This window comes from Apodemus sylvaticus, chromosome 10 (assembly GCF_947179515.1).
Source record: "Apodemus sylvaticus chromosome 10, mApoSyl1.1, whole genome shotgun sequence".
Classification (NCBI taxonomy): Eukaryota; Metazoa; Chordata; class Mammalia; order Rodentia; family Muridae; genus Apodemus; species Apodemus sylvaticus.
In genome coordinates, this window is record NC_067481.1 from 37,057,347 (window position 1) to 37,078,227 (window position 20,881).

At 44.7% G+C, this 20,881-nt stretch overlaps 1 protein-coding gene across 3 annotated transcripts; it reads right to left on the reverse strand.

The window, feature by feature from the left end:
- Positions 1-665: 665 nt before the first annotated feature.
- Positions 666-20,818, reverse strand: Tubd1 (tubulin delta 1). 3 transcript variants are annotated; one of them, XM_052196267.1, is made up of 9 exons: positions 20,610-20,817; positions 16,720-16,939; positions 16,265-16,412; positions 13,650-13,866; positions 11,580-11,811; positions 9,100-9,264; positions 6,985-7,125; positions 2,240-2,423; positions 666-1,052 (listed from the first exon to the last, which is right to left on the reverse strand). In XM_052196267.1, exons 2-9 carry the CDS (start codon positions 16,889-16,891, stop codon positions 950-952), a joined length of 1,362 nt encoding a protein of 453 aa, XP_052052227.1. In that variant the 5' UTR covers positions 16,892-16,939; positions 20,610-20,817; the 3' UTR covers positions 666-949. The 3 variants fall into 3 exon arrangements, with proteins under 3 accessions (XP_052052227.1, XP_052052228.1, XP_052052229.1); XM_052196268.1 differs by lacking the exon at positions 20,610-20,817 and adding an exon at positions 20,507-20,594; XM_052196269.1 differs by lacking the exon at positions 6,985-7,125 and having other exon boundaries at positions 20,610-20,818.
- Between the last annotated feature and the right edge of the window lie 63 nt (positions 20,819-20,881).

A 20,881-nucleotide genomic window follows, 5' to 3' on the forward strand; every position in this document is an offset into this window, starting at 1 on the left:
TGTTTTGTTTTGTTTTGTTTTTTCGAGACAGGGTTTCTCTGGGTAGCCCTGGCTGTCCTGAAACTCACTCTATAGACCAGGCTGGCCTCGAACTCAGAAATCCTCCTACCTCTGCCTCCCAAGTTCTGGGATTAAAGGTGTACACCACCACTGCTTGGTAGTAATTCTTTTTCATTGTAAAGAAAGAAGATTTAGAAACCTGGAGAGCAACAGAACGTTCCCTATCCTTGGGTTCTTACAGCCAAGTGTCTGCCAAGTTCCTTTAAACTGGACTCCAAGGTGCAGAGTCTGCCCTGGAAGCGAGTCAGGATCTCCAGCCTAACAGTTCAAGACCCTATTTCAACAAAATGGTGGCTTTTTGGTTTTTGCTTTAAAAAAAAAGATTTATTTATTTATTTGTTTGCTTGTTTGATATGAGTACACTGTCACTTTCTTCAAACACCCCAGAAAAGGACATCAGAGCCCAGATGATTGGGAACCATCATGTGGTTGTTGGGAACTGAACTCAGGACCACTGAGCCATCTCTCCAGCCCCAAAACTGTGTTCTTTATAGAAGCATTGTTTTTGTTTTTTCCTTACAAATGAAATACCAAATACATGTTTTCATTTAAAATACACACCACTCCACTGGAAGTGTTTTCTTCATGTCTGTGGACAGAGAACATAAACTAGAATCAGCATTCTACTTTATTTCTTAACAGACTGCACCTGAAAGCAAGAATTTGTATTTATTTATCTAGTCTGAGCCAGGGTCTCATGGTCCAGGCTGGCCTGGGACATTCCCTGTAGCCAAGGATGAACTTGAGCTCCTGCTCGTCCTGCTTCTGATTCCAGAGGGCTGGGGTCACAGGCAAGCACCACTGAGCACAGCTCAGTTCTGAAAATATTTTAGTCCAAAGAATAAAAATGATAAATAATAAGTAAAGAACTTTTCCTCTTGGCTTAGGGTCAAAGACTACCATAGCTGGCAACAACTTGTTCCAACAATGTAAAGCTGTCCAAAAAGTCTTCTTCTTCCATTCCAAATTTTGTGTACTGATGGATGTAGGCTCTGGGGAGACAGCAGAAAATGTCAATCAGGTATCCCAGGCAAATAACCAGACTTAGGAGCACTCGAACCTCACAAAGCCTCTGAGGGTCCTTGCTAGGTGCCGGTCTCTTGTTTACTCTGAATCAATAAATAACATTAGCAAACTCCAGCTGTCACCGCGCTGCCTCTGCTTTTACTGTCCCAGAGAGCATGGGAAGGGCAGCTTGTTGAACTCTGTAGTCCCAGCATGCAGGCTCAGTGCACCACAGGAGGTGACTACCTCCAGACTGACTCTAAAAAAGAGCTCAGAAGTTTCACTTAAGGTTTGAAATTGGAACCGAAGCCAGGGTTCTGCCTGAGTGGTTTTCTCAGATCCCCGCCACCCCCAGCCCCACAAGAACAGCAAGGGTAGACACGAAATAAACTGACCTCACAGTGAGAACTAGAAGAACTTGGACCAAGAGAGGACTTGGGGTCCAGGTGAGGAGGAGACAGATGGGCCAGCCTGGGCCCTGGGGAATCCTAACTCTGGCCAGTCATCTGGGGAACTTTATTTTGACAACACACAATCCAGTGTGTTGTGCCCAGTGGAGCTGAGCTCTTTGGTGCCATTACTGAGGAGGACTAGAGTCTCCTCCATGCCCCAGGGCCATTTTCCTGCCTCATCCCAGTGCTAAGGACAACTCAGGCCTTCACACAGCCTGGGCAAGTGCTCTACTCCTGAGCAGCAGCCCTGATCCCAAAGATCTTCTTTTGAAAACCATCTAACTATGAAAATCTGAATTTTGCCTAGAAATTGTTCAGAAGACCAGGTTCGATTTCCAGTATCTACAAAGAGACTCCAAACCATCTGTAACTCTAGTTCCAGGGAACCCAACCTCTCTTTTACCCTCCAAGAGCTCTGGCAATGCCTATGATATGTAGACATACATGTAGGAAAAATGCCCATACACACAAAATAAAACAAAAAGAAAGAAAATAAAAATAACAGTACAGAATACTTTCTGAGCACTAGCCAAGCGGTGCACTGGGTGGTTTGCACGGCTACCTCATTGGATCCTGCTGCACAGACGAGTAGCAGAAGCCTTTACGTCTCTCATCCAGGGCTTCACAGCTGCATGGGGCCGCAGGCTGCTCCCCAGCGCTTCACTCTTTGCCTTGGCATTATCTGGCTAAGGCGGGGAGTCTGGAGACTTATTTTTACTTACTTGGATGAGAACATATTCCACGCCTTGCCCACAATCATATCCAGTGGCTTTACTAAGAGCTGGCTATTGCTGACCAGGGCTGCAGACTTCTCATACTTGTCAAAGGCTCGCTGGGTTTTCCACACGCTGAAAGCATCAACAGGCTCCAACCAGGAAGTGTAGAGAGCTGGATCTTTAAATCCCTCTAGAGTTAAAAACACAGAGTCCCTTCTATAATGAGGGCTGGCAAGATGGCTCAGGGAGTACACGTGCTTGCTGCCAAGCCTGATGACATGAGTTCAATTCCTGGGACCCACATGATGGAAGGAGAGAACTGATTGCCACAGTTGTCCTCTGATTGCCATATGTGTCCTGTGGTACATGCATTGTGGCAACATGCCATCACACACACACACACACACACACACACACACACACAAGTTTGAAAACAAAAAAGGAAAACAGCTAGTAATTCTGAGGAAGGATAGAAAGTGGGAACTGGAGAGAGAGAAGGCAGAGCTAGAGAGATGGCTCAGTGGTTAAGAGCACTGACTGCTCTTCCAGAGGTCCTGAGTTCAACTCCCAGCAACCACACGGTGGCTCACAACCATCTGTAATAAGATCTGATGCTCTCTTCTGGTGTGTCTGAAGGCAGCTACAGTGTACTCATATATATAAAATAAATAAATAAGTCTTTTTTAAAAAAAGAGAGAGAGAAGGCAAGAAGCCTCTCACTCTGGACTCCAGTTAAAGAGACAAGGCTGGAAAGATGACCAGAGAACCCAAGTTTAATTCCCTACATCCACAGGGGCATTCATAACTGTCTGTAACTCCAGTCCCAGGAGATCTGACATCCCCTTCTGGTATCTGTGGGTACCAGTGGCACAAATTACATGCAAGCAAAGATATACATAAAATAATAAAATTTTAAAAAAAGCCAAAATTTACTACTGAACACAGCATTCAGGAGGCAGAGGCAGAGGTGGATCTCTTAATTCCAGGCCAGCCTGGCTGAGTTTCAGGACAGCCAGAGTTACACAGAAACCTTAAAAAATGCTAATTCAAATATGAATGTTAAAGTAGCAGCAAGGCGAGCTTAAGGCACTAGGGTCTCTGACCTTCCTAGTTGCTTTCTTAGCCATGAGCCAGTGACCTGGGATTGTGGAGAACACGATGAAGAAGCTGAGTGCACTCAATGCTGTCCTAACTCCCTGACCTAGCATTCTATCAGTGGCAATTCCTTGGTTGTGTGGGCAAAAAGAATTTCAGAATGAGACAGCAGGAGGTAGAGGCAGTCTTCACTGAAAGATCTTTTTTATACAGAGCTTACAGAGACTGAGGTCCTTGAGAGGAAAGCCCACCCCCTCCTCACCTTCCTCCTGCCCCCATGAGTGTAGTTCCATAGAAGAGTTGGGCCCCATTGTCCTGTGTAGTACTGTGGTGATTTCTGAACTTTCTGTCCCAAGAAGCTGCTAAGGAATGTTAATTCGGTCATAGGATGCTCCTGAAGCGTCCCGGACAGGACTGCAGTGAGGAGGTAAACTCTAGACCACAGGAATGAAGGAGGTAGGGTGTCTTCACTGATAACAAAGTGCTAGTTTTGTTTGGAAGAGCCCCAGAAAATGTCTGCAAGAGGAGAGAGGCCATGCCCAGGGTCCTACACATTCAGGCCCCAAGCCTGGGTCACCGCTAGCTTAACATTCTTTTTTTTTTTTTTTAAATATTTATTTATTTGTTTGTTTGTTTGTTTACTGTGTTTTTTTTGAGACAGGGTTTCTCTGTGTACCCTAGCTGTCCTGGAACTCACTCTGTAGACCAGGCTGGCCTCAAACTCAAAAATCCACCTACCTCTGCCTTCCAAGTGCTCGGATTAAAGGCATGTGCCACCACTGCCCTACTCACTTAACATTCTTGTTTGAAGATGCTTCTACATAAAATACTGTGTCTATGCTGACAAACTGGAATCTTTGGATTTTGGGTGGTGAGAGGCCCCTTAGGCCTTCCCAGGTCCCTAAATTTCCCTCTTCTAGGCCATCTCATGTCACCTTGTCAGCTGTAACCCAGTGTGTATGGACCCACTGAATGTGTTCATTCAGGTCCCTAGGCAAAACTTTGAAATCAGACTTTGCAAGCCACCAAAACTGAACACATCCAGAGGCTGAGAGATGGCTCAGTGGGTAAGAGTGCTTGGTGAGTAAGCTAGCAGTCAGGGATGGGCAAACCCAGGAACTTTCCAGTCAGTCTTGCAGAGCTGACAGGGCAAGCTTCAGGTCCAGTGAGAAACCCCATCTCAAGGAATAAGGCAGGGAGCAGTGACAGATGAAGACGCCCCACGTCCTCCTCTGGTCTCTGCATGTAAGCGTACAGGTGTATGCACCCAGACCATACACATGCTTGCGTGTGTTTTGCCCTCTCCCTACATGCCAGCTTCTATGAACCCCAGTGTTTACACTTATGCTAATAATCTCCTCTAGAACCAGGGATGCTGGGCCTTAGCTTAATGCCCTGATCCAGTCTCGGGGACCCACACAGTGGACAGAAAGAACCAACACATTGTTTCCTACATTATATACAGTACATGTGTACTCTGACACACACACACACACAGATGTACTAAGCATCTCTTTCTAAGGGGAGAGGATGTGGCTAAGTCTGCACGAGGATCTCACTTCATCCCTGGAGCCCAAGCCACGAGCTCGCTCGGCATGGGCACTGGGGAGTGTAGACTGGGAATCACTGGCCAGCCAAATCTAAGTTCCTCAGAGAGTACCAGGTTAGTAAGAGACTCTGTCTCAAAAGTAGATGACATGTGGATGGTGGCACACATCTGTAACCCTAGAACTTGAAAAGTAGACGCAGGCCTGGCAGTGGTGGCGCACACCTTTAATCCCAGCATTTGGGAGGCAGAGGCAGACGGATTTCTGAGTTCGAGGCCAGCCTGGTCTACAGAGTGAGTTCCAGAACAGCCAGGGCTACACAGAGAAACCCTGTCTTGAAAAACAAAACAAAACAAACAAACAAACAAAAAGAAAGAAAAGAAAAGAAAAGAAAAGAAAAGAAAAGAAAAGAAAAGAAAAGAAAAGAAAAGAAAAGAAAAGTAGAGGCAGACCCAGAGCCTCTCCTACCTGGGGATTCATCCTATAAACAGTCACCAAACCCCAACACTACTATTATGAATGACAAGAAGTGTGCACCAAAAGGAGCCTGTTATGGTTATCTCGGAGGGGCCCTGCCAGAGCCTTACAGATACAGAGGCAGATGCTAGCTGACAACCATTGGACTGAGCATGGGGTCCCCAATGGAGGAGTTGGAGGGAAGACTAGAGGAGCTGAAGGGGTTTGCAGCCTCACGGGAACGACAATGTCGGCCAACCAGGCACTCCAGGGCTCCCAGGGTCTAAGTCATCAACCAAGGGGTACACATGGTTCCAGCCAAAAGTGTGACAGAGGAATGCCTTGTCAGGCATCAGAGAGAGGAGAGGTCCTTGGTCCTGTGAAGGCATCCAATAGATGCCCCAACAAAAGGAAATCAAGGGGGTGGATAGGTGGGAGTGGGTTGGGTGGAGTGGCATATTTTTGGAGGCAGAGGGTGGGAGGATGGGTTGGAGTTTTGGGGGAGGGGATAAACCTGGAAAGGGTTTTACAACATTTGAAATGTAAATAAAAAATTTTAAAAAAAGTGTTATAAAAGTCAGGCAGTAGTGGCGCATGCCTGTAATCCCAGCACTCTGGGAGGCAGAGGCAGGAGGATTTCTGAGCTTGAGGCCAGCCTGGTCTACAGAGTGAGTTCTAGGACAGCCAGGGCTATACAGAGAAACCTTTTTCAAAAAAACCAAATCCAAAAAATCCAAAAAAAAAAAAAAAGTGTGGAAATGTAAATGAAGAATATATTCAATAAAAAAAAAAGAAAAGTAGAGGCAGGAAGGTCAGGAGTTCAAAGCCAGCCACAGCTACATAGCAAATTCGGTCCCTCACATACATGAGAGGCTACATCTAAAACAAAGAAACAGAATTCCAGGGTATATGACCCCTGAGGAAGGACATACCCTGGCCTCTGGCCTCCCGGCACACATATGCACACATGCATACACACACTCGTGTGCTATTGAATTCCAAAGAATATTGGCTTGGCTGAAAAGATGACTCCGTGGGTTATATACTCCAACCCCTAATTAGGTTTGGGCTTGTTTATTTGCTTTGTTTTGTTTTGGGGGTAGATGTGTGGGGTTTTTGGTTTGGTTTGGTTTGATTTTTTGGGTTTTCTAGACAGGGTTTCTCTGTGTAGTGTTGGCTGTTCTAGAACTCACTCTGCAGACCAGGCTGGCCTTGAACTTAGAGATGCACCTGCCTCTGCCTCCAGAGTGCCAGGACTAAAGGAGTGTTCCACCATACCTGGCTTGTTTGTTTTTTTGAGTCAAGGTCTCACTAAATAGCCCTGGCTAGCCTGGAACTCATTAAGTAGACCAGGCTGCCCTTAAACTCACAAACTCACAGCCTGCTTCTGTCAGGCCCTGCCCCCCCCCCCCCCAATCTGGGATTAGAGAGGTTAAATGCCTAGCTAACATGCTATAATGAACTGTGTGTGGAGTTTGGGTAGCTATGTGCAGTCAGTCCCTTTGCACATCACATGAGTTCCAGTCACCTCAGGTTAGTCAGGCTCAAGGCAAGTGCTCCTCCCCACTGCGCCATCTTGGCAGTCCCAGAAGTTGTTTTCAGAACATGTGCTCCAAAATATATGCCTCAATTTCCCCCTGAATTTATGCTTACCCACGTCTGCACTGTGTACCTCTCTCCCTCGGAGGATGACTAAGTTAGCAAGAGAAGTGTTAAAATGAGGATCCTTGTGGGCAGACGCTTTGCCAATAGGTGGAAGGCCTGACAGAGGAGGCCGCACCTGCCAGTCGATACCTAGCACAGAGGAAAAGTGTGACAACTTAGAAATGGCACTGAACAACATAAGGATAAATCCTGAGAGCAAGACAGACATTTCTAACAGCAGAGGGCACAGGGAGATTTCTGCTCTGAAAAAGCTAAACCAGCAAGTCCAGCAGCCTCAGGGACTGTAACCCAGCTGTGTAGAGAGGCTTGTGGGAAACTGGGTCACTGTGTGGAAGCTCTACCTACCCCAGCTCTGAGAAGACCAGTGCTGGCAGTGACTTGAACCCAAGAACTTGCGGCTGCTTCCTAAGTGGTCCATCCTCAACCTACAGCTGAGCCTTCACAAGCAATCCTGTCGCTGCCTTCTTCCATTCATAAGCCTTGAGACTCCGCTCTGTTCCTCTCACAAGGATTCTCATCAATATAGTGGACATACTACAAAGGCAGGGAAGTTTGGGGCTGTCCTAGAACTCGCTCTATAGACCAGGCTGGCCTCAAACTCAGAAATCCACTTGCATCTGCCTCCTAGAGTGCTGGGATTATAGGCGTGCACCACCACCACCTGGCTGGAAACTGGTAATAGTTAAAGCTGGGAATAAAGTAAAAATCTGAGCCAAATATTCAGAAGCAAGGAAATAAACTTCAGAAGGAACAGGCTGAGGATGTGGAAACTGGTTTTACCTGAGTGTCAGTGAGTGAGGGTGGGCACTGTTGTGCTCTCCTTACATAGGTGTGCCACACAACTGCTCTGCCCACTCCCCAGTGAGTGAGGGTGGGCACTGTTGTGCTCTCCTTACATAGGTGTGCCACACAACTGCTCTGCCCACTCCCCTGCTGACTTACAATGTGTCCACAGTGTAGTGTGAAAGGTCAAATCCAGGGCCTCTCACATGCAGAGATCTGCTGGGAGGCTGGAGAGATGGTTCACTGGCTGCTCTTCCACAGGACCCAGGGTCTATTCCTAGCATCCATATGGTGACTCACAACTGTCTCTAACTCTGGCCTCAGGGAATCTGATGGACTCTTGGTCTCCATAAGCCCCAAGCAAGCATGTGATGCACAGACGAACGTGCAGGCGAAACACCCACACATAGAAAATAAAGAAAAAAATTTCAAAATCGTGTCTACTGCCACTGAGTACACCTCTGGTCCTTAAGTGAATTTTAACTATTTGATTATTTGATTTATAAAAAATTGACAAGGTGGTGGTAGCACACGCCTTTATTCCCAGCACTCAGGAGGCAGAGGCAGGGGGATCTCTGTGAGTTTGAGGCCAGCTACAGTGAGTGCTAGGACAGCCAGGGCTATACAAAGTAACCCTGTCTTGAAAAGAAACTTGATTTATTTATTTGCATGTGGTGTGAGGGTCATGCATTTAGGTGTGTGCTCATGTGTACCACGGAGTATGTGTGGGAGTCAGGGGACAGTGCAGGAGTTGGTTCTCTCCTTCCACCTGTGGTTCCCAGGGATTAGACGCAGGCCATCAACACGGACACAGCACCTTTACCCACGGAGTCTTCTCAATGTGCACAGTTTAGTTTTCTTCTGAGGCAGGGTCTAATATACCCGAGGCTGACCTGAAACCTGCTACGCAGCAGATCAGGCTCTGTGACTGATCTTCCTGCTTCTATATCTGTAGTGTTGGGGTCACAGACAAGCATGTACTTCCACCCTTGTTTTTGGGGGGCTTATGGCTGGACATAGGGCCTTACACAGGTTAGGTAAGCTCACTACTTGATTTTAAAACCTACATTCATATTTTACTTTGAACAAACTAAAATAAAGATTTGAAATAACATGGCACTTGTCTGACATGTCCTTTCCAGAGGAAACTGTAAAGCCATCAAGAAACCCTTAGCAACTTCCCAGCGAGTTTCCATAGAAGGCTCCTAAGCTAAAAGAAGAGGCCTTTCTTTCAACCAGCCTCAGCCAGTTTATACCCAGGGCTCCAGGACAGGCGCTTCCCTGGTATGTGGGTTGTCTATTTTTAAAATATCCCTTTACCTTCTTCCATTTTTGCACTGGAAATAAGCATCTGTCTTAAATGTTTGAGGAGGCCAGCCCAGGTAAACGTGCTGTATGCCAGCGACTCCGCAGACATCTGAGGAATGTTACGGACACCAAGCATCTTAAATTCAGGGTGGGGAACTAAATGCTCCATTAAGTCTCCTGTAAGAAAAAAAAAATGCAATGTGAACTAAATTGACTTCAGCCACAATGGTGCCATTGACATTTATACAACTGTGACTTATGAAGCTTAAAGTCAGGTGTGTTTTCTCCATACTAGAATTAAACATTAAAATAGTGAAATTTTAGACACAGTGTGTGCTACAGACTACATTTTTGCTTCATTTCATTTGTTTTTTTTATTTATGAGTTTCGACACAGGGCCTCATTGTGTCGCCCTGACTGACCTGGAATTCCCTTTGTGCGCCAAGCTGTTTTTGAACTCACAGAGATCCCTCTGCCTCTGCTTTCAGAATGCTGGGATTAGAGGCATGCGCCATTAAGTCTAGATCTTTGCTTCTTTTTAGCATGGCCGAGAAAGCATACTTATAATGGGCATGGTGGCTCACGTTTGAAATCTTGACACTTATCAGTCCGAGGCAGGAGACTGCTCACAGGTTCCAGGCCAACTCAAGGGATTACATAGTAAGACCCTGTCTCAAAACTGAAATGGATATGCAGGTACAGTTGTGTATACCTTTAAGCCCAGCACTTGGGAGGCAGAGGCAGGGAGATTTCTGTGAGTTCAAGGCCAGACTGGTCCAGAATGAGTTCTAGGATAGCCAGAGCTACCTAGAAGAGACCCTGACTCAAAAATGAAGAAGAAGGAGGAGGAGGAGGAGGAGGAGGAGGAGGAGGAGGAGGAGGAGGAGGAGGAGGAAGGGATGGAGGAAAGAGAAAATAAAATAAACACTGTATACTTTGCCAAAAGAATTATCAGTAGAAATATGGGTGACTAATTCGCTAAAGTCTAGGAAAACCAATCTTTTTTTTTTTTTTTTTAAGGCGTGCACCACCACTGCCAGGTGGAAAACCAATCTTAATTATAAAAGATAATTAAGATACTTTTCTTTCATTCTATATCACTAAATTCAGTCACTAAATGTTCCTTAGAAAACATTCCAGATCTTCTATTTATCTTGCTAAATGATAACCAAAATTCGTGGAATGAGGCAGGTCTGGTCCCTCAGTTCCAGCAACTGTGGTAGAGACCAAGAGGATCTTGTCAGCCCAGGGGTTCAAGACCAACCTAGGCAACAGAGCAAGACCCAGAATAAAATAGACATAGAAAAGCCAGGAGAGAGGACAGGTTGCACCCCCTGCCTGTCACTCACACCTCAAAGGGTCATCTCCAGTCCCAGTGGCCTGCATGCTCAGCCACGCTCTGCTATTAAGTCATGTCCGAGGCTGCTCTGCTGTCCCGCTTACCCTTGACTTGGCCTAGCAATTCCAGGACCTGACTGAGACCCTTGTCTGCGGGCTTCTTCCTCCTCAGACCATCTGCCTTCCTTGTTCTCTCAATCTTGGACTGCCTACTCCTCATCTTTCCTGTCAGAGCACAACTACAGGACACGATACCACACGGCAGCCTGGAGTCTCTCTGCATTTTCTTTCTCTTCCTCTCTTCTTCATGTTCCCCTACTCCATCTTCCCTCTCTCTTCATTACTGAAAAGTAACAAGGAAACTTTACCCAAAGAAAAATGACAGTATAGCTGAGAGAATGAATGGATATGGCAGTAGGTCACATGACTGACAGCAAACCCTCTCCTGAGTTTTCAATCCTTAAGCATCATGTCAGTCCAATTAGAAGCCCACATTCCCACCACCACCACCACCACTACCACCACCTTCTCCTCCTCCTCTTCAAAGACTTATTTTATGTGTACGATGTTCTGCCTGCATATAGGTATATGCACTCTGTGCGTGCCTGGTGCCCCTGAGGTCAGGAGAGGGAGTCAGATCTCTGTGACCTGGAGTTATGGATGCCTGTGAATCACTAGAGGAGCCAGGAACGTCCTCTGCAAGAACAAGTGCACTTAACCACTAAGCCCAACCCCACCTTTTCTGTGGATGCCACATCTACCTACCTTTCATCTGTTGTAGTTCAGCGGCGTAAGGCTGCTTAGAGTGTGTAGGACCTGAGCTTCTGTCCCCAGCGGTACAAAACACATACACTTTCTACCCAACAGACATCCTATCAAGTGCTTGCTATTTGCCATGCTCTGGTTTAGGTCCTAGAACAGTGGTTCCACAAATGATGTAGCCAGTGGGGAGCATTTAGATGCCCACACCGTACGCCTTTGAGAAACTTAGTACCTTCTTGAGCTTTTCAGTAAGTCAGCTCAGGGATGAAGGCAGGGTGTGGGGTTTATAGCTTGGATGTATCCCCAGGCAGAGGGGAAGAGACAGTGAAAAACAACTTTGGGACTTTCAGAACATATGGGTTTTCTACAAATGGCAGAGAGGGGTCAGGCACCTAGTGGGTTTCTGCGGTAGTGGGATGAGCTGTCCTCAGAGTACACAGGCTGGAGCACGCTCCCCAGCTGGTGGGCGAGCACTTGATTTAGATCTCTGAAGGAGATTTGCTTGATGTTCATCCGTTTGGCACAGATCTTATGGACGGCGTCATTCTCGTGAATGAGAAGGGCATCTGAAGACCGGTACAAGTGAGAGAGAGTCAGGATGGAGTTGTAGTTCTGCACAATAACCTGCGGAGAAAAGGGTTAAAGACAGGAAGAGAGGCTGAGTAGTAACAGTGTAGATTCCAGCCCTGCGGTGGTGATCACATCTTCAATCCCAGAACCCAGGAGGCAGAGGCAGGCAGATTTCTGAGTTCGAAGCCAGCCTGGTCTACTGAGTTCCAGGACAGCTAGGGCTACACAGAAAAACCCTGTCTTGAAAAACAAAAAACAAAAAACAAAAACAAAAACAAAAAAAAACAAAAAAGAAAAAACAAAAAAACAAAAAAGAAAAGAAAAAAGAAAAAGAAAAGATTTTGTATTTTTCTGGGTTGGTTCTTCTAGCACTACAAAGTGGGACCTCCTTTTGGGGTCTGTGGTACTGTGGCTAGTTTTCAAATGATCATTTTTCTCTATTGAGCAGAAATTTATATGCATACACATTTCCTGTTGACCTTCCTAGTGGGAAAACCAAATGTAGGAAATGATTCAGGAAAGAAGTGTGGGAGCAATAGCTTTTTTTTTTATTTATTGGTTTTTTGGATTTGGTTTTTTGAGACAGGGTTTCTCTGTATAGCCCCAGCTGTCCTGGAACTCACTCTGTAGACCAGGCTGGCCTCGAACTCAGAAATCCGCCTGCCTCTGCCTCCCAAGTGCTGGGATTACAGGCGTGCGCTACCACCGCCCGGCTGAGCAATAGCTTTTTGTTTTGAGATTGCATATCACTGGCTAGTCCAGAACTTGCTCTGTACCCGGGCAGAGAGTAACCTGCCTCCCTGCCTCTGCCTGCAGAGTGCTGAGGTTAAAGTCTGTGCCGCCATGATCCCTTACCACATGCTTTACTTGAATTATATCCTTCACCTTCCGGAGGCAGATGTTCTTGTCCCCTTTTTACACAGAGGAAAGCAATGCAGAGAGAAATTAAATAACTTCAAAGGGAGGGTGAGGGAAAGCAGCAGCCGGGGGGAATCTACACTTTTTTTTTTTTTTTTTTTTGGTATTTATAGACATGCAACATGACAGGCTTAATTTTTTTGTTTGTTTTGTTTTTAAAGACACCTCAGCCATGCATTGGGAAGACAGGTCTTGAGGTGGAGGCCAGCCTAGGCTGGATAAGTAAGACTGTCTTAAAAAACCTAAAACCAAAATGAAATGAAAGATTTAAAAAAACAAAGGATATTTCATATGTGTAGGAAATGTAACCAAAATTAAATTAATTGTTCACGTAAATATCACAATCAGTCCTGAAGCTGGAACTCAACATTCCCAAAGAGTGAGATCCATTTATTTATATTCACTTTAAAAACAAAGAATACAGGGTTAAATACAACTCAATGGTTAAAGCACTAGATTCTCTTCCAGAGGACCAGGGTTTGATTTCAGCACCCAAATGACAGGTCGCAACTGTCTATCTTCAGTCCCAAGGGATCTGATACCACATGATGCATAGACATCTATTCATACATACATAAATATAACATAAAAATAAATAAAATTTAAAAAGAAAATATACTATGATCTAATTACTCCCCTAGTGATCATTTACCAAGGAGAAATAGCATATGATGAAACCAGAATCCTACTTGTGGCTAAAGTGATTAAAAAAGAGAGAGAACAAAGAATATACAAGATAAAACCTTTGATCAGGGGCTGAACAGAGAGGTGGCTCGGTGGTTAAAAGCACTTGTTGCTCTTTTAGAAGACCTGGGTTTAGTTCCCAGAACCTAAATGATGGCTCACAACCTTATGACCCTAGGACCAGAAATCTGGCCTCTTCTAGCCTCCTTGGCTACTAGGCATGCATGTGTGCACATACATACAGGCAAGCGAAACACTCATATAATAAACATAACTTGTAATTAACATACCTCACCCGTTCCGTAAGGCCATATAATCTGGTTCATTTTCAAGGAACTGGAGTACTGATCTTGTAGCTTCTGTGTAATGAAGGCTCCCAGTCCTGACCCTGTTCCCCCGGCCATACTCATTAGGATGAAAAATCCACTCAAAGAGTCACATTTCTCCACCTCGGTTTGGATTAAGTTCATTATAGATTCTTCGTGCTTTGGTCCATGTACAGAGTAACTATGCCATGGCAAAAGGAGCAAACACGGCACGCGTTAGTTTACCCAGAGGGAGGTAGTACAGAGGAAGGACGCTTAGGAGACAGCCCTTTCCAAAGCTATGGCCCTGGGTCTCATGGGTGGCTCAGGTGCCCTGACGGACAACAGTTAACAGACACAGGTTAAAGATATTTAACAGGTGAATAGTATGGCTAGGAGAGTAAATTTGCAGGATTTAGGACGTTCCTTTTAACTGAGAACAATGGGGTTATTTCATTTGTTATTCTATTATTACATGGCATGGTGTGTATGTGTGTGTGTGTGTGTGTGTGTGTGTGTGTGTGTGTGTGTGTGAGAGAGAGAGAGAGAGAGAGAGAGAGAAGGAAGGCCATGGTGCATGTTTAGAGGCCAGAAGACAACTCTTGGGGATTGAACTCAGGTCCTCAGGCTTGGCAGCAATTGTCTTTACCCCGAGTCATCTCTCTGGCCTCACATTTGTGAGAGTGGCCCAGGAACTCACTATCCTGCCTCAGCCTCCCTAGTGCTGGAATTACCTGGCTGCCTTCTGGAAATTCTATGGCGCAGCAAACCTTGGGAATTACTGGGCAAGAGCTCTACTGCTGAGCTATACACTCAGCCCCTTTGCTTATAGACTTTGAATTTTGAGACAGGAGTTTGCTAAACTGCCCAGGCAGACACTGAACCAGAGATCTTCTTGCTGAGCAGCTGGGATTATAGGCTTGTACCAGGCCTAACACAGTATACATTTTATTTATTTTATTGCATATATTTACAGGAGGGCATGCATGGATCATGATACCTGTGTGGATGTCAGAAGATAATTTACAGAGTCAGTTCCCTCTTTCTACCTTGTGGGTTTTGGGAAGTGAACCAAGTTCTTCAGATTGGAGGGGAGCCATCTTGCTGGCCCAAATTCCTTTTTTGAATTTATTTATCTTTGGTTTTTAAAAACAGGGTCTTTTTGCATAGATGTCCTGGCTATCCTGGAGTTTACTCTATAGACCAGGCTGTCCTTGAACTCATCTACCTGCCTCTGCCTCCAAAGAGCTGGGATTAAAGGTGTGTGCTACCACTGCCCAGCTCCAAAATCTTTTTTTGTTTGTTTGTTTTTTTTTGTTTGTTTTTGTTTTTGTTTTTGTATTTGTTTTTTTCGAGACAGGGTTTCTCTGTTATATAAGGCAGAAACTATACCTCTGAAACTATAAGGCAGCTCCATTAAATGTTTTCTTTTATAGGAGTTGCTTTGGTCATGGTATCTCTTCATAGCAATAGAACAATGAATAAGATAGCCTGGAACTCACTCAGAAGACCTGGCTGGGCTGAATTCACAGAGATCTGCCTGTCTCTGCCTCCTGAGGGCTGGAATGAAAGACATGTACCACCACACCAGACTCTAAATTTTAAAATAACACTTCCAAGATTTTGAGTTTGTTGCATCAACCATGCAGTGATATGGTATGAGTACTTAACTGTATTGCTGTAACTTCACTGAAAATCAAGAGGAGGTATGTTACAGGAGTGGTAGCGCATTCCTGTAATCCTAGCACTTGGGAGGCAGAGGCAGGCGGATTTCTGAGTTCGAGGCCAGTCTGGACTACAGAGTGAGTTCTAGGACAGCCAGTACTACACAGAGAAACCCTGTCTTGAAAACAAACAAAAAGAGAAGTTGTGTTGCAGGATACTTGATCACACTGTGAACCCCAAGATTGTGTTATTTACAGAAAAATCATTTTTCTAGTTGTGGTGTGGCTCAGCCCTTAGCATATACCTTTAATCCCTCAGGATGGAATACAGAGAGGACCTTAGTACACATCTTTAATCTGAAACAACGAAGATAAAGTTAGTTTGTAGAAGGAAGTGCCCATGTTTGAAAGTGATATCTAATTGAGTAGCAGAGAAAGATGAATCAGAGAAAGATTTGACAGGATATGCCCAATTCTCATGAGAAGAGAGAGGAAAGGGGAGCTATTGAGCGGCATTTGCCGGGGTGGGGTAGTTTCACTGGGACAGTTATAGGGAGACGGGTTGCAGAGAGAGAACAAGCTCTACATAGATGAGGACAAACGAGCCAGAGAATGAGAAGGAGCCGGAAGATTAGAACATATTGCCAAGTAGAGCAATTCAGTCAGAGGCTGAGCAGCCAGGCCGAATCAGTCAGTTTGGAGAGGAGTTTGAAACAGAACAGCTGAGTTGAACCAGTCAGAGCTCAGAAAGAACAAGAAAGGGTGAGCTTATTCAGCAGGAAGTTTCGGAGGCTGAAGACATTCTAGGCCTAGATGAGATTGTAGGAGGCTGAAGGCTCCCGGGGCTAGGCCCAGGTTAGCAGACAGAGGCAGCCAGTCTTGGAGAGGACAACTGTATTAGGAGAATAAGAGCTACGTTTACAGAGTTGTTCTTACCCATATGCCCAGTTGTTCCCAGATCCTTGTTTCTGACAAAAGCTTGTGTGCTGACCATATTTCCATCGGCCAGACTGGGCAGCTTTTGATAGCGTTTGATTGATAACTTTAGGCTCCATGTCAACAAGAACAGCCCGGGCAACTGGAACTAGAGTAGGGGGAAATTATACACTTTATGTGGGTACCACAGAGTATAAACTTCTAAGTCACTGAACCGTATTGCCAGCCCTACATTCAGTTCTTTGGTTTTTCTTTTGTTTGTTTGTAATTCAGGGGTTGGAGGTAGAGTTTTTGCATAGCCTGCTGAGGCCTTGGATTCAAACCACAAGGAGTAGGGGGAGAGAAGCAAAGGCCTTCCCTAGTGAGGCAGAAGAGATGGGGTTTAGATATTTGTTGAGAGTCAGGCTTTGAAGATGCTGATATCTGGTGAGGGGAGGACTCTTGACCATGCCTACCTCCATTTTCTTCCTCTCTGAAAAATCTTTCTTTGCAGGATGCTTGATATGCCTCGTTTTCTCTCTTAGAACAGAGTCCCTGGGAACAGTGTGAGTCTCTAAATAAAGCATCAAACACTTCAAAGCCAATCTGGTTGCCACACTGTCCCAGCTGTACTGTCACTATCGACATGCCAAGCCACAAACGAGGCCTGTTCTAAAGCACAGGGGGGTGGGTCACCTGGAAAAGAAAGGGACAGAGATATGAGAAACCACCACATCGCCAACACGAGCAAACAATATGCCGCGTGCTCACATTTTATCCGTAAGGGCTGGAGAGATGGTTCAGTGGTTAAAGCACTTGCTCCTCTTTGACAAGACCCAGGATGGATCTCAGCACTTACATTGCTGCCTGGAACTTCAGCTCTAAGGGATCCAATTACCCTCTTATGGTCTTCTCAGGCACTGCATACATATGGCTTACATGCAGTCATGCAGGTATTCTCATATAACATAAAAATATCATTTTTAGAAAATTAAAAATATATGTACACTAATAAAAAATATTTGTTTTGTTTAGGCATAGTGGGACACATGTATAGTCCTAGCACTCAGGAACCAGATGAAGGTAGAGTTCTATGAGTTTCAGGTCATCTTATAAGACTATGTGTGTGTGTGTGTATGTGTGTGTGTGTGTGTGTGTGTGTGTACAGATAAGCATATATGTGTATATATATGTGTATTTGGTGGGTTTTTTTTTTTTTTTTTTTTTTTTTTTTTTGGTTTTTTGGATTTGGCTTTTTCAAGACAGGGTTTCTCTGTGTAGCCCTGGCTGTCCTGGAACTCACTGTATAGACCAGGCTGGCCTCGAACTCAGAAATCCACTTGCCTCTGCCTCCCAGAGTGCTGGGATTACAGGCGTGCGCCACCACCGCCCGGCCGTGTATTTGTTTTTAAGACAGGAGCTCATGATGTAGCTCTGGCTGGCCTAGAACTCATAGAGATTAGCCTCTTCCTGACTCTGGAATGCAGGGATTAAGGGCATGCAGCACCATGCTCTGCAAAATATGATTCTTAGCTTTGCCATCAAAAAGCACTCCAGAAGGGCAGTATGAAGCAGTACTGAGGTCTATTAACAGAGATTTTCATGAGATTTTTAACACAGTTTTAAGTCAGGGTATTAATAGAAAGAAAGCTCTTAAGAAAAGGACATTACATTCCCAATGTGGGGTGTGAACTTCTCAAGAAAGAAACACATTTAAATGTCTTAGCACTAGCCACATATATTACTGTGATTTTGTTGGCTTCTTTTTAAAAGTACTTAATTAATCTTTTTTTTTTTCCTTGTTTTTGAGACACGGCCTCATTGTGTGGCTCTGGTTGACCTGAAACTTACTAAATAGATCAGGCTAACCTCAAACTCACGGAGGTCATCTTGCCTCGCCTCCTGAGTGTTGTGAATTTATTCCTATGTTATAAGCATCTTCAACCTGCATGTATGTGTCTACTACATGCATGCAGTGCTCTCAAGGGCCAGAAGAGGGCATCAGAACATATCATCTGGGGCTGCAATCACAGTTGCCTTGTAGATGCCTGGAACTGAACCTGGGTCCTTTGCAAGACCAGCAAGTTCTCTTAACTACTGAGCCATCTCTCCAGGCTGATTTTATTGTCTTGACATTATATTGTTCAAGGACTTTCCAAGAGACCTGTTTTTCTTGTGTGTGTGTGTCTAATTACAAAGTGTTTCCTAGAGTGTACTGGGGATGTCAACAGGCTGTCATGGTAAAACCAAAGGGCACAAAGGTTGCAGCAAGGGAGCTATAACATGTTTTTCTGTAAATGGAGCTTATGTCCTTGTTCAAGAGAGTCCCAGGAACTGCAGGGTTATATTTGGAAACAGAGTAATAATATACTCTTAGGCTGTAAGCACAGCTCATTACTATTTTAGCAGTCTTATTTGAAATATCCCTATATAAAAGAAATGTCTCTACATAGGCAACTTTCACAGAAATTTTGTTAATTGTGTATAGATATGTGTGTGGTCCTTGCTTTCTACCAGGTCTGAGGCTAGGCCGCTCTTTTGTTGTTGGTAGCTGTGTATCAGACAAGCTGATCCATGATTCTAGGGAGTCTCTTGTCTCCACACCTCATCTTTCTGTAGGAGTGTTGGAATTACAGACGTGTGCTAACACATCTGGTTTAACACGGGTTCTGGAGATTCATACTCAGGTCGTCAGGCTTGCATTTTGGGCACTTTGCTCCTGAGCCATCTTCCCCAGTCCTCTGAGCTGGAATCCTGATTCTCAGATGCTGAGACCTCAGCTAAATTGTGGAATAAAGCATCCTTTTCCTGGTCTCCCCATTTTCCTCAATTTTTTTCTGTCTCCATCTAAGAATCAAGTCATTTAAAGAAATTCCCTCACTCTATAATTTAGGGGATTTAGGGTTTACTATGCCCAAATTCATTCACACACAATTCAATAGTTTCCAAAATATGATTCATATTCAATGTTTTAAAAGTACACTTTTAAAAGAAAACAAATAAACCATAACAAAAATGTTGGTTGGGGCTGTATACTCATGAGGGCCGGAGTCTAGATGCAGCACCCACATAACAAGCCAGGGGTCCTGTGCAGGCCTGTAGTTACAGATGCAAGTCCAGTGCAGACAGAAGGACCACTGTGGATGGCTTTCAGCTTGGTTGAGAAAACTCAGCCCCAAGCTGAGAGAGAGAGAGAGAGAGAGAGAGAGAGAGAGAGAGAGAGAGAGAGAGAGAGAGAGAACTGGATACCCTCATCTCCTGTGCATTTGTATAAGTGCTCACATTCACACACATGTGCATATACACTCAAACACATAAATAATCTAAAGGAAATATAATGTTAAAGGGATTCTTTGTATACATTTCACACTTACATGGGCACCAGACATTAGCTCAACAATAGAACATTCAATAACATTAATTTTCTGTTTTGCAAGAAAATGACTTATTTATTCTTTTCTCACCAACCGTCTTCTGGCCTGGTAAGCACAATTAAGATGAACATGCCCGGTTGTGGTGGCTACATCTTTAACCCCAGCACTCAAGAGACAGAGGTAAGCAGATCTCTGAGTTTGAGTTCACAGTGAGTTCCAGGACAACCAGGGCCACATAGAGAAATCCTGTTTCAGAAAACCAACCAACCAAACAAACAAACATAAAGTTGGATCCAGGGATAGTGGCGCAAGCCATTCATCCCAGCACTTGGGAGGCAGAGGCAGACTGATCTCCTGATCTCTGTGAGTTTGCATCTATACAATGCAGTTCTAGGACAGCCAGAGCTACATAGTGAAACCTTGTCTCAGAAAGAAAAGAAAGACAAAGTTGGAGCTTAGAGAAAGACCAGATAAAATATGAAAGTAAATCTTTATTATTTTTAAACAACAAAGGAGAGTTGTTTGTTTTGAGACGGGGTCTCCCTATGTAGCCCAGTCATGCCCGAAACTAATTAGTCTGGGCTGACTTCAAACATATGATACTTCTGTCTCAGCCTCTCCGAAAACAGGGACTATTTAAAAAGAAATATTTCTGATAAATGCTTCACATCAAGTCTATGTAGCCCCGGAAATGAGCAGAGGCTTGCGAACCAGACTTTCAACTTAACGTCTAAGAATGAATAGTAGGTAATACTATTCTCACTTTACAGCTAAGGAAATTGAGTTACCGAAGGGTTATGTAACTTTTCCTAGCCATTGAATTAGCAAATACCAAAGGCAAGAGTCTCGCCTTTCTTCCCTATCAGCTCCCGGTTAACCCCACACTCACTGACAGCTCTCCGACCCGCAGTTTCAGTTCGGTTCAAACTTCAGAAGACCAACCCTCTCACTTCGCGCATGCTCACTTTCACTTAAAAAAAAAAAAAACCTACCTAGAACAAATAAATGCGCTCGCTCCTTATGCGAAGAGTTTTGCTGAGAGTTTGTCTTTTTTCGACCCCCGTTTCCCCTCTTCTATTTAGAAAGGTTAATCACGCATGTTCAATTTCAATTTATCAACTTCAGATATGGTACGCATGCTCCGTGTCCCGCAAACGCCTTAGAAAGAAACGCGCATGCTGTACTTTCCAGGCTTGGCTTCAGTTGGTATTCTGCGCATGTTCCTGCCAGTACCTGGCACCGGGAGATAATGCTACGCATGTCC

What these genes read in the sequence shown, in the direction of transcription:
- Tubd1 (XM_052196267.1), bottom strand. Translation starts at nt 16,891, where the DNA reads ATGTCGATAGTGACAGTACAGCTGGGACAGTGTGGCAACCAGATTGGC. An exon ending in GGTACACAGTGCAGACGTGG is followed by an intron (nt 2,424 to 6,984) that starts GTAAGCATAAAT and finishes TTTTAACTCTAG; the next exon opens with AGGGATTTAAAGATCCAGCT. An exon ending in TGGAATATGTTCTCATCCAA is followed by an intron (nt 1,053 to 2,239) that starts GTAAGTAAAAAT and finishes CTGTCTCCCCAG; the next exon opens with AGCCTACATCCATCAGTACA.